Source organism: Pteronotus mesoamericanus, unplaced genomic scaffold, assembly GCF_021234165.1.
Source record: "Pteronotus mesoamericanus isolate MK-2021 breed Mesoamerican mustached bat unplaced genomic scaffold, CSHL_Meso_final scaffold_54, whole genome shotgun sequence".
Lineage (NCBI taxonomy): Eukaryota > Metazoa > Chordata > Mammalia > Chiroptera > Mormoopidae > Pteronotus > Pteronotus mesoamericanus.
In genome coordinates, this window is record NW_026555321.1 from 53143744 (window position 1) to 53157877 (window position 14134).

At 37.7% G+C, this 14134-nt stretch overlaps 1 protein-coding gene across 2 annotated transcripts in view; it reads right to left on the reverse strand.

Annotated features, from left to right (window-relative positions):
* Positions 1-4047: 4047 nt before the first annotated feature.
* FRMD4B (FERM domain containing 4B) overlaps positions 4048-14134 on the reverse strand; it is a 196949-nt gene continuing 186862 nt past the window's right edge. Inside the window, exons 21-24 of one of the 2 annotated variants that reach the window (XM_054595254.1) lie at positions 12725-13530; positions 9569-9701; positions 6858-6949; positions 4048-5647 (exon numbers count right to left, since the gene is read on the reverse strand). In XM_054595254.1, coding sequence (XP_054451229.1) covers positions 5529-5647; positions 6858-6949; positions 9569-9701; positions 12725-13530 — 1150 coding nt within the window. In that variant the 3' untranslated portion in view covers positions 4048-5528. The remainder of the gene's footprint in view (positions 5648-6857; positions 6950-9568; positions 9702-12724; positions 13531-14134) is intronic. The other variant, XM_054595255.1, reaches the window with a different exon arrangement.

Here is a 14134-nt window from a genome sequence, read left to right on the forward strand (position 1 = left end):
GGAAGGATAGCGACTGACACATACATAGTTGGTTCTAATTAACAGTTGGATATATGGTTTTTTAATTGCGTACAATCTTCCCCCTATGCTCAGAAAACAATTATCTTCTTCACTTCCACTTTCCTCCCTCCAAAACTGAGAAATCTCTGCTTCAAACACTGGAAGACAGCACACATAGTTTGGTCTAACAAACCTTTTCCTACATAAGTCATCCAGGGATTCGCAGTGGGATCATGATTGGCCGAGCAACTATTTGCTGTGGGGGGACATCCCATGCCTTGTAGGATGTTTAATGTCTCTGGTTCTTAAACGCTGGTAAAAACTTCTTCCAAACCACTGGGAGTTTCCAAAACACAGCAACACATTTCCAAATGCCCGGAGAGGGTGGTACAACCCTAGTGAAAATGACAAACCTTTTTAAACTTGGGTAGTTTATGAGTGTTAAAAGCACTCAAGAAGAGGTAATTTTCTAAGACTCTGAAGTCAGGTCAACTTTCACCTGCTTCTGGTCCCAGTACCCTGTTTTTTAAGGCTGCTGATATTCAAAAGCAAAAAGAAATGGAGGAAATGTGTTTATATGTATATGTTAATGTTAAGAATCAGGTTAAGAACTACTGCCAAAATAAATCTTGATACATGTTTCTTATTTCCTTTTGCAGGGAAGATAAACTCTTTCAATGAATCACCAAAGGTAGAAGAGGATGAAAGTGTTATAAGGACTTTCTGGCAGTGGGCTCAGATTATAATGAGAGAGAGATAGATCTTAGTTTCACTCTTTCCAAAGAGAATCAAAATGTAAAGCCCACAGCACGTACATCTAACAGAGTTGAATTCTGAGAGGACTCCTCAGGGCATTGGGAAAAGAGCCCATAAACTTTATATTATCATATTGTCCTGAGCAATCAGAAATGGGGATGGACCAACAGATATTTTCAGTGCTATTGATCACTATTTAGTTTATTATGGCTATCTGTGATTGTAACACATATATTCATTGGTGTGAGACATTCTATTGATGAGAAAACAATTAAGAAACATTCTTTGTCCCCTGATGAGCTCACAAAGCTATAAATAGTGTGGCCTAGTGGGCAGCCACCCAAGCCTTGGTAATATCCTAGATACTGGTTATCTTGATCTGGTTTGGATGGAGGCTTTTGTGCCTGTGTTAAATGGAAGCAAATTAGGTCCATTATCTTCAGAAAGTAATTAGCAAGGAAAGCTGAGTCTAGCATGTATTCATTTACATTTTCATTAATACATTTTTAAAAATACTGTTTGCTACCTTTACTGTGGAGAAACTGTTCACAGAGCAAGGCAGTTTAGAATTTGGAGTTTGAAAACTCAGAATCTATTTTCTGCTTTTCTCCTAATAGCTGTATAACTTCAGGCAAATTACTCGACCTTTCTAATTCTCAGATTCTTCATCTGTAAAACGGAGATAACAGCACTCTATTTCCTCATTCAGCTATTGTGGGGATTAAATGAGCAAATAATTTGTAAAGCAATTTAGCACAGTGGTCTGGCACACATTGAATCATAATTAACAAATGCTAACTCACTTCTGCAGGACATACTTTTCTTTTTTCTACTCCACAGTGGCATAAGGATGGGGGTGGAGAGAAGGTAGAATGGTAGGAAAGACCAATGGGAATTCAGAGGAGAGATTTACAAATTTTGAGCTGGAAGGTGACTTAGTTTTGCAACATCTTCCGGACTCCCTGTGCATGTTAAGATCTTCCTCTTTGGAAACAGACTGCACTTCCTTGCCCTGTGAGATAACAGGGGATGAGTGACTTGCCTTATTAACAAGCATGGATAATAGCACCTCTGAGGCAAGAGACAGTCAGGAAGGAGGAAACTCCAGAGGTGCCCTAGGGCTAAAATAAAGAACAATTGATAAAGGGCAGAAACCCTGTTCTAAGACTGGTAGTTCCTGCTTTCTGGAAAAGCACTGAATCCTAGTGAATCAGGAATGCACCTGTGCAGAAGATGCTACCTGACCCCTGCTTCATTATAATAAATTAGCAGCGTGGGCCCCCCCTTCCTGGTGGACAATCAAGGAAATCATGGGAGACCCCATGTGCAGTAACTTTAAAATAATATAACTACTTGTATACGCACAATAAAAGCCCACCAAAACTAGCCAGGAGCAACCCGCCCCTAAAGAATAAAAGCTCTCTAGCCCCTGAGTTCAGGCCTGTTAGGTTCTGCTCAGCTGTGCTTTGCTTGGAGTTGGCCTGCTCCCATGGTCTGTGTGGCTTAATAAATCTGTTTTCTCTTGCTTTCTGTTATAAACTCTGTGTGTTCGGTTCAATTTTTTGTCTGCGATCACCAAAAACCTGGTCACCTGTGCCCACCTGTGACACCTCCTCTGCTATAACCCCAGGTCAGTGCTACTCAAAGGGTTGTGTAGCAATTTTGTTACTGGAACTTGGGTCGAGGTAAGTATAGCACTGAGGTCAGCATTTGAAACCTGACAGAGTAGTTTTATGTCAAATGAATCTAATAATAAATAGAAATGTATATTTTTGTATGTTTAGTTCCCCCAACTAGCAATTTATTTTTTTAAAAATAACTTTTTACTTTAGTAATTCACTTTAATTTTAATTTAAGAAACTATATACCTGCAATGGTTGAAAATTTTAAAAATTGGTCTTTCACCACCAGGTTTGAGAAGCACTCACTACTCTAGAAAATAAACCAAACTTTTCTTTTGAAGAAAGTTATCATTCTAATTATTAAAGTTCTTAAAGACTGACATTTGAAATTCTTCAGTTTGTACCTTTTTCCCTAAGAAGAGTCCAAACTAATAATTTAAAAACAATTCTGGAATGACTGTTGTGCATAATATTAAGCTTTTATAAATATTAGAAAGAATTTTGAAGAATTTACTTAAATATAGAAAAAATTAAGACACAAGAAAGGTGAGGCAATTTTTAAATCCATCTTGTAAAACATAACACAAATCTTTATGAAGTAAGGTTGATATATATTGATATGGAGTGAGGCCCAAGATGTATTAGGTGAAAAAAAAAACCCTTATAATACTGTACTTGTAATATGATGTTGTATTTTAAACAAAAAGATTATATGCATGGAAAAAATCTGAAGTAATATACAATAAATTAATTGTTATATCTGGTAACATTTGGCTTATAGGGCATGATTATGGTTTTATTTTATATATTTGTCATGTGTTTGCATTTAAAATTTTTAACAGTATATTTTGTAATAAAAAAGGAAATTTACATGTTGAATAATTTATCTCTGTCACTTTTTGGTTTTTAATAAACATAACAATAAAGTGATCAAGGGATGTTTTTTATACAGCAGGCCCACTCTGCTTTCATCTCTACATCTTTTTTTTCTGCATTTGGGAGCCAGATTATATTTGTTCTTTAAAGGCACATTTGCAATTCTGAGCATACCATTTCTTGAATGAGAAAATTTATTCCCTTGTGAGGTATTTGCTCAGAAATACTAAGATCTCCCTACATTTCATTTCCAATTCCCTTTCCCCCGATGCAGGATAAAAAGATGTCAGGTGAAATGTTTTCCTGAATTTATAAGTCCTGTTTGCTAGTGAGCAAAACTAGGATAAATTACATGTTTAAAAAAACCCCAACATTTGCAAGATTAGAAAGCCTAAAAATTCACATTAGTGAGGCAATAAACTACTGTATTCCATCAATTTTAAGACAAGTTATTGTAAGATACAGCATTATTTTATGCATCACTAAGAAAGAATACTACCAAGTCAACTAGAATGTTCTATCAAACAAAAGATCACCCTGATTTCAGATAAGAAATATATAACACTTGCATCTTGAAAACAATAACACATGGTAATGCTATATAAAAGAATCTGCAATGTTGTCCAACATGATTACTTGAAGTATAGCACCTTAAACTGCTTTGCATGAACCCTGAACATAAATGGAGGAATACATAAACATTTTCAGTAGCACACTTTTAGTTTATTGACCTACTTAAAAAAAAAGGTCTTAAAAAGTGAGAACAGTAAAAGAATATGCAGAAGAGCATTTCTGTTTCTAGAAGGCTAAACAAATACGCAAAGGAATTGTTATTATTTTTTCGCATGTCCTTTTTTTGTTCCAAATTTTTTCCCCAAACTTCATTTTAATGATACAAATGACTAAGGACCAGTTTAACAAATCAACTTTATGTATATATTATGTGCTTTGGAATAGCGATAGAAAATGTTCCAAAACAGTTGTTCAGAAACTTCTCGAGTCACAAAAAGAACAAGAAACCTGTATAAAAGGGGTAAAGGAGCACCTTTTATGGAATTTTCAAGCAGAGTAAAGATGACAAAAAAGATCTGGAAGATGGAAATATTTGTTTAACAAAACCTCAACAATGAACTATAGCTAATTAGTTCTTCCACAGAAAGTATGAGGTAGTTTTAGCCTCATAATTAGATCTACTGCAGCTTGGAGGGTTTTTTTTTTTTTTCCTTGTTACCAACTAATCTTGCTTTTGTCACTTGGTGACTTAAAACTACCTGTGGAATCTCGATAATATGCTTATTTTTCTAACAGTCACCATTTTAAGGCACACAATTCATTTAAAATGATGTCGGGTTTTTTTCCTTGACTTTGTTTTGGGTTCTTTCCATAACACCTTAAAATACTTTTTCAAATTCTTGATTAGAGAATTTCCATATCAAGTTTGCCATTTCAAATGACAGCCAAGTTGGAGAGTTAACAGCCTGAATAATAGCTCGTCATACCAATGGTATAGAAAGAAAAAAGGAGCTCAATGATATTGTACCTCAGAAAATTCTCCAAGCAGTTTGTCAGTTATTCAGTGGGCTGCTTCATTTTCCCCAATCTGCTACCATAAAGTTTTATTACAGGATGCTATGGCAATAAGTCTTTCTAGAACCCATTGTATGGTGCTTATGAAAACCATCACTCTTTATAAAATCCTAAAAACATTTATACCCATTCAGAATTTTATAAAAATCCAGCTTCTCTTCAAGTAATTTTCCAATACTGTCTCAGTTCATGATGGTGTAGAAGCAGTGTCATTCTTTGTCAGCTCTCAAATCCAAATTTTCTGATGGTGAGTAATGACTACGGAGCTCTGGCTTCCCTTCTGTCTTCATTCTGAATTGTGCTCTGAAATTTCCCATCTTTCTTTTTTCTTGGAGATCCTGAAAGCACTTTTCACAGTTTCAAGGTTTGCCTTCAACGTTTATTCCTTAAAAAGTGCTTGCTATTGATAGAGATTACATCCTCCCTTGGCAATGGTTCAGCATGTGGTCTGACCTTTTGCTCTGCTAGGTTAGCGTCTGGACTTTGAAAGGCAGGTTCTCTTGCAGGGGCTTTGTGCAGCTTAGTGTGGGATTCACTTCTGGGGCAATGTGAGTCCTCGCTTCAACCTCTGATGCTGTCTTTAGGTTTCTAAAGCCAAATGGCCTTCTGGGAAGACAAACTAATTCTGCAAGGCACACTAGTGTGAGAACGCAGTGCTTGGTCAAGAGGTCCAGCTGCAGTTTCAGACTAATGTTCCAGGCTTTGAATCTTCATGCCAAAAGAGCCTCTGCTCACTATTTTCCAGGCTGTCTGGTTCCAACTGGTTTCCATCTGTACTGTCCAGTTGACTGGTCTCTGTGTATTGTCTATTAAAGGAAACCAGAAAGTTACTACCTGTGGTCATTTGTTCCCAGTGTACAAAATTACTACACTCAAAAGAAGTTAGTAGGAAACACTGTTAAGAAAATTATCCAAAACTTGGAAATAAGGCAAAGGATGACTGTAGTTCTTTCAATATCATCCTGGGGCATTGTCTAACAGGCTCATACAGGAGTATTTGATTCTCTAACTTACATTTACCATTGATTAGGACCCCGATTATGTTAAGTTAGATGTTAATTTAAGAGGTTTTGTTTTTTTTTTTTTTGGTCTGGAAGAATACAAATAATTTTTGTCTAGTAAGAGAGATTATGGGTATAGTTGTATTGCCCAGTAGGACACAAACTGGTTTAGTATCCAAATCTAGTAATCTGGCATTTTCTCTTGTAGTGTGTTGAATACATTCCCTCAAATTCTCTTGGAACAGCTTTCCCATTCTGTTAGTTCTGTCATTAATGAGTTATTGTATTTTACCGTGTATAATGTGCGTTTTTTTGCCCAGGTTTTTGAGGGAAATATAAGGATGCACATTATACATGGTTATAATGATTACATACCATGGGTATAATAATCCTGTGTATAATGTGCACAAAATCATGGGTGTACAATATACACAGCAAAATACGGTAAATAAATCTTTGACACATTTCCATTTTCCATGTATGTGAGAGTCATAGTTTTAACTTCTTAAAAGGTATTTTTGATAGCCATATTTTAATTATTCTTCTAATCAAAGGAACATACCAGATATTTTCTCACGGACGAAGGAATATATTAAGAGGGATGTGGGGGCACCTTGGGACATATTTTAGATCCCTAGGGTTTATGGGTCAAGGGTAAATTGGAAGCAGCATCATACATGAAAATTGTAGATGTATTTAGATGGTATATCCAAATAGGAACATCTTATTACACAAAACATTCCAATAAGCAAAACCTCATTCTTGCAGTAGCAGGTTAGAATAGATTAGGTAGTTAGTACATTTCCTTTTATCTTAAATTTCAGCGCCTTTTAGTAAGGGTAATAAAAAGCCTTTGGAAGAAGAGATTTGGAAATAACTATGTGAATCCAGGTATTTAGTGTTTTCATCTGATATAAAAACAAAGTCAGATTTCCATAACTTCACACATCAGCCAGAGCAAGCAGAACTCCTCCTATGCAAGAAGCAACACACAGGTTTGAGCAACTGTACTTACTACAGCTGGCTACACCTAGCAAAAGAGAATTTAAAACTGATCTCATTTCTGGAGACACAACCGTTCTCTGGGACAGAAGCCCTTGGTTTTGTCTAGTGATAGGTAGGGTGAAATAAAGAAGAAGAAGGGAAATGGAAAACAGGGAGTGAAAGAAAAAAGTTATTTGAAAATGCAATTTGTGGCAGTAGAGCCACATATTATGTATGCTATATACTAGGTAGCACAACAGACTTTTAACATTTCTAATTCTGGAAACTTAATATTGTTGACAATTATACCACATCATACTAAGAAAACAAATTTTGGTTAAAGTGTGTAGCTTTCTGTAGTAGTAAGACCCGGACACTTTGGGGAAAAATATCTTTATATAATATGCACTTCATTTGTATTGATGTAATCACTGATCTATTTCTAAGCACTTCAAATCTTTTACCTGAGATGATCTGAAGTTTTTTATCTTTATCCTGAAACCCAATTTCTCTTATTTTAAAAATTATGTTTTCATCAATAATAACATGCAACTTTGGGGCAAAATTTCTAAAGCTTATGATTGCTATTATACTTGCCTTGTTAATAAGCCAAGTTAAATTGATCAAACTATATCATCATTTAAAAATACTCCTAAATAGACATATGAATGAAAATAAGCACTCCCATAACTCTGTGGATGGGATGATAAATTGGCAAATTTTCTGGAAAACAAGAGATTAAAAATTATACTTTTCTGTTTAATCCTTAAAGTCTACTAATTGGAACATATCTTAGCAAAATAATCTGGAATTCAGGCAAATATTTTATACAAAGATGTTATTAATAGCATCATTTCTTACAATAAAAAAATGAACATCCTAAAACCATTCAAATTCAAAAATATGGGTGACTGCTAAATAAAGTATGGTGTATTTATTAATGGAATATCATATTGGTCACATAAAAGAGGTTTAAAGAGCTTCTATAAATATGGGAACATATTTATAATATTAAATAAAAAACTGGAATGTAGAATTTCATATATGATAACAAATATATAATTGTAGATATCATTATGATCATGGTAAAAATGGATACAGAAAAATGAGGGGAATGTGCCAAAATGTTAATAGCTGCTATCTCTAGATGGTGGAATTATAGGTAAATTATTTCCTACTTATTTATCTTTATTATTTTCTTAATTTTACACAATAAGCTCATATTATGTGCATGTGCACACACAGACAGTATGGATCTTTAAATAGTTTTAATTTCCTGTACATTGTGCCCCTTGGACATCAGACTACCCTATCAATCCATCTTAGGCTGGCTGAAGTAGGTGCATAGACTCACTAAAAAGAGATGTTCCCTAAAAATGTGTAGCACTTCATGAATCTAGTGAGAGTGGTGTTAAGGATACTACTGGAACTGTCTTATACACTGAATGCTTTATATCATTTCTAACTGAGTTAAGAAAAAAGGAAAGTAAAATTATATAAACATTTAAACTATTTGCACATGTATTATACAAAATAATTAGAACTGAACTGAAAAAATTCAGCACTAATTTTGAGCTAAAATCATTCTGGTTCTTGCTCCTAACTCATTCTCAACCATCATTTGCAGAAATCCAAACTATGCTACCTCCTCTGAAGTACATTTTCATTAACATTCTATTTTGAGTATACTCTTTGTTGAGTTAAGACAATTGGACTAATATTTCAAGCCAAGAAAAACTCTTGCTGAATATGGAGAAGAAAAATAAGGCTTTGGGGTGTGCATATGTCCAATTTGCTTATGACTGAGTGCTTTAATAAGAAACTAACCTCTCAAATTCAGTAGTATAAAGACCTTTATAATTAGAATCTGTGTAAGTTGCCTGTGCCTGAAGTATCTGATTTAAAGAAAGCAAAATTAATTTTCTAAATCCCTCCAGGAAATGTTCCACTTCTTGCCACCATGGGTGTGGATTATATGCTGTGAGAAAGTGACAAGGACAAATGACCTCTTCAAACTTAATTTTGGTATAATATGAAGAACTGAAAAATATGTAATTCAGACTTTGCAATCTTTTTACAAATCACATTTGAACAAACTCTTCTCATATATTTCCTCTAAATGTTTACAAAGAATTACTTTTTACAAATAGGACAGCTGGCTGTGTCTGTTGCTTCTTAATAAACACAGGGTCAGACACAAAAAGGCAGCAAATGTTTGAAATCCAGCCTACCAACTGTCTATAAGGAATCTTGCTATGAACAGCCTTTTTCTGGAGCAGAGATATTTTTCCTGCAAGGTTCCAGGAGAGTCTAAATAGATAAATCAATTATATAGCTTTAAATACTGCAATTATTGGTACAAACAAAACCTTCAGGCACAAAATTTAATGTACAGAACTCTAAGAACAGGGTCACATTTGAATGAGCTAGATTTGGGGGTCAACAAAGTTTCCTTAAAGGGCCTGATATGAGTGTATTTCGTTGGCCATGTGGTCTCTGTCACAACTACTCTGCCCTGCCCTCTTAGTGCAAAAACAGCCATAGATAACATGAAATGAATGAGCATGGCTGTTTTCCAATAAAACTTTATTTACAAAAAACAGATGGCAGCTGTTTTTTACCCATAGGCTAGGGTTGCCAACCCTTGAACTAGATTATTTAGCATTCATAAAATAAAATAGGATTCCTGGATTCTTTTGACCAGGAACAGGCTACTAGAATTTTTGAGCACTGCTCCCTCACCTGCCTGGAGAGGACAAAGGATTATAGATGTTGCCGTAGCAGCTGGTGTAAGAAGGATGTGCCAGGGTCTCGTATTCAGAAAACCCAACTGTTATCTGGGTCCTCCAGTTCCCAGAAGCATTTGTAGAAGACACTAGAAAAAAATGGAAAAATAGAAAAATTAGTGGTAATATTTAAAGTGAAAAATTTTTAGGTGATTTACATGTACCTTATAATCAGCTGTGTGCAAAATAGAGATTAAGAGCCAATATTTGTAATCAACAAAGTTCCTATTCTAGCTTGGTCACTTACTGGCCATGTGACCTTGGGCAAATAGCTTATCTTTTTTAAACCTCAGTTTCTTCATCTGAAAAGTGGGGATAACAATATAAATATATTTTTATAGAGATAATATCAGGATTAAATAAGGTTATGTATGAAAATATTTAGCACGGTTCCTAGCACAGAGTAGACTCAATAAATGATAACTATCAATATTATTATTGGGGATAAGGTTAATTAAAAGACATTCTATTTAAAAAAACCCCAAAAACAAGCCAGAAAAGCCCCCTTGTATATTGAGAGAATCCTCCCATTTGGGCTTATGTTGGCTGGTGCATAAGGCTTCAGTTGTCTAGGTAAGGTGATGACTGAGTCTCTTGGGGGCCTTTTGAGGAAGCATTCTGTAAACTGAGTTGTTGAGACTTGACTGTTCCCCAGCCAAAGACAAACTGAACACTAGCAGAATCAAGGCTTTTTTTTTTTTTTTTCTTTTATGAAAAGGTGGAGATGTGGAGAAGGTAACTGGTAAAGGAAGGATTTCAGGAAGAATAACTTTAGTTCTCCTGGGGGACTTGTCTGAAGAAGACAAGGAAATAATCTGGGAGCAAAACCCAGTGGGTGCCTCATAACTGGGTGTTTGTTGTCCTCTCTCTAAAACCAGTCCTCTTCCACACTTAGGCTGTACAAGTGACCACAGTGCCATCTGGTCATCTAAGACTCAAATAACCATCACTACTAATGGGTCCTTCCAGCTGTCCTCCATTTCTGTTCCTGGCAGCTAATTCCTTCCTCTTTTCTCTCATATCTACAAAGCACTTATGACCTGTGTGGGACAAACACATTTCAGAACCCTGGATACCACCTGGTTTTGACACAAAGATGTAACAGTCTCACTTCCAGCTTCAAGAATGTTTCACTGGTATCAGTTGGCACTGTGAGGCTTGATAGTTAAGATGTCAGAGCTGGGATTGAATTCTCACTCTACCATTTACTAGCTTTGGGGCTTGGGTAGGCTCATTTATACTCTCCTAGCCAGAATTGCCTCAGCTGCACAATTAGGACAATAATAATAAACATAAAAACACTTGCCTATAGAACTGTTGCATACATTAAATGGGACAGTACAGGTAAAGTGTTGAGCACGCTGCATGGCACATGGTAAAATACCAATAAATGGAGGCTGTCATTACTACTAAAACTGAGTCACTGAGAGCCTTTAGGTGGCTGGAAGGAAATACAAAACCCCTAACTAGCGTGGCAAATAATCAGGAACTTATCTCTGAATGAGAATGAGGCATGCCTGTTATAATACATTTCAGTAGCTATAAAATATAGACAGGAACAAGGAAGTTTTCAAAAGCAACTTTGGGAGAACTGATTCCATATCTCTCATCCCTTGGAAAATGGTGCCTTTTGTTCTGTGGGGCCAAATCTTGCAGGTATCAGCAAGGCTCACACCGGGTCCAAATCAGGATGTGTTAACTCCGTTCTCACCTTTGCAGCAGAAATGAGCCAGCTGCTAGGAGCGTTGATGGTTCTGGGTCACACCTACTTCTCCCTGGCCTTGCTGCTTAAGGGGGCATTACCCCCATCCTGAGGACCACCCACAAGCTTCTCAGCCCTCTTTAGTCCTTTCTTTGCAGCACTCGGCCCAGGTTTGGGTTCTGTCAGTTTCTCATGAGATGCCTTGAATTTTAGGGGGAGGAAAGGTATTTTCTAGATTGAAGCCATAAGTAACAAGATATAATTACAGGAGACTTTCCTACGTTAGGTGTGGCAATAGACGGGAAAGTATTAGTCGAAGTCCAAAGTCCTGCACAAACAGAACTCAAACCCAAACAGAAATCTCCATGGAAATGCCTCTGGTCAACAAGCTTATGAAACTTTTAAAGGCACAGTTTTCACTGACTAATTACACCATGATTTGGGAATCCCTGTGCATGTCTCACTAAAGAGTCATGCTTGAAGGAGGGGGCAAGACTCATGCTCCCAGGTTTTCATGCTGTTCAAGAATTCATTCATTTCTTAGAAGCTTTAAAATTGCTTAATTTTCATACATTCTTCTGGCTGCTAACTAAAGCGTGAGCTCCTCAAGGCACAGAACTGTTTCAGCACTGGCTCCCCAGTATCCTGGATGTGCTCATTTATTACTAAATAAATTAAACCAGAGACTAACACTCTTATCACCCACTTCTCTACTTAAAATACTTGGCACAGCTGGAAGATATTCAGTAAGTTCACCAAAAGTGTCATCAGAGTTAGGGGCCAAAGGCAATGCACAAGGGGGACAGTAATACAAACTATCTTGAAAATCTCTTAAATCAACTGTAAACTGGACTATATATGATTATTGAGTTGAGTCAAGACATGCAAAATTCTTTAAACAGTGTCAGGAACAGTACTTAATAAATGCCAGCTTCCATTACAATTATGAAAAGCTGTATGCAGGTACCAGAGCACTCAAAACACACTGATCAAACTCCCAGTGGTGTACAGGGAAGGATGTATAATTGTTTTCTTTGTACCTGAAGGGTTTAGTCTGTTCTTCTAATATATCAAAACTCAATGACCTGAACACATTTAAGAGATGTGACTATCAAGACCTAGAAAAGATAAAGCATGTGAAAGCTCCTCATATGGGCAGCGTACGGAGCCAGTGCTCAATAAATGTTTGCTGGATTTCAATCTACAACTTGCTTCATCAGACCTATGTGATGGTATTCTTTGGAAAGCTGGAGGGAACCATTTTTATGTTGGCAATTTGGGTCCACCCCATGGTACCACCCTCCTGATCTTGGGTACTGGTCTCCTGATCCTTGAGGGGCATAGTTTTGGGTGGGAGGGAAACAAGGATAAATTATATCCGAGTATCAAGTGCTTCCTCAGTATTCTTACCTGAAGAGTAGGAAGATGCACGACTGCCTGGAGAACAGGGTACTTGTAGCCCAGCAAACCCTAGGCATCCCTGTGACCCCCTGTCCAAGTCAAAGCTGGTCTGTGGGCTATGCCCATGCTCCTTTTGCCCAGAGGCCCTCTGGTACCAGCCACGCAGGTGCTCTGCAACTAAGGCCCTGTGGATGTTCTTGGTGATGTGCTCGGGTGCAGCTGCCTTTCTCGGCAGCCGGAGGGTTGCATATGGGTTATGGGGCACCCGGTTTGTCTCATCTTCATGGAAGGACCTGCTGTAGTCCCTCTGGCAGTCATATCCATAGTGGGCTGAGGAGCGGTAGGAAGGATTGACACTGTACTGTCCCTCAGTGTCATTCTCATAGACATAGCTGCCACTGTAATGAAGGTCACATTCTGCATATGGCGTGTACCCGGCTATGTAGTAGCTGGAAGAAGGCTGCTCATGGCTCTTTGCATAGACGCCATTCCTCAGACTATCCCTTTGGGCAAGGTTGGGCATGCTTCCCGAATTTGAAGTGGAAACGTTCTGTTTCTTGGACCTTCTCCGGCCCCTGGCACGGGTGTCCAGGGTGTGAGCACAGTGATAGGGGCCTGTCACGGGCGTCACACAGTAGTACTCAGCGCTGGACTGGCTGGTGCAGGAGGACCCGTCATCCAAGACTTCAGTGCTGCTGCTCCTTTGGGATTTGCGGAGGGAGAAGAAGGGTCTGTCGTGGTCCATCTCAGACAGCAGGTGAGACTGGGACTCTAGGCTGCCACTCCGTTGGCGGCAGTGCTGAGAGGAATCTGGCCTGAAACAGAAGAAAGGCAAACTTGTCAAAGGGAAAGGAGGAAAGGGCGATTGGAAAAAGGAAAAAGAACAGCACATTGAAGGGTTTAATAGGACTTTTAAGGTTTTCAAAGCTGACCCGCACAACAGAACCTACTGGTTCACCTACAGTTCATTGCAATGGTCAAAACGAGAAAAGAACCAGGTTCCGTCAATTGCGTAAGCCACATCCTTTCTTTGGAATTAGGAAGATAAACTGATGATGCAAATTTGCACCTAAGTCTGAAAAAAATTCTTTGATGGGTCCTGTCTTCCAACAGGCTAGGAAAATACACGCACAGAGCCTGGACTCCGCTGGCAGAATCTGGGTGAGTCTCAGCTCTGCCATTTCCCAGGTGTGTGAGCTTGGCCAAGGTATTTAACCTGTCTGAGCCTTGCTGCCTTCCCTTAAAGTGAGGACAAACATAGTACCTAGTATTTACAATTAGGCTTGTTGTTGGGACTAAATAGTATGGTGTGTATAAAATGTTAGCAACAGTCTTCAGGAAACACTTCAAAATGTCGCTATTGTCATTATTTTCATCCTCACCATGACATACATAATAAATTGTAACATCTCTTTGGAA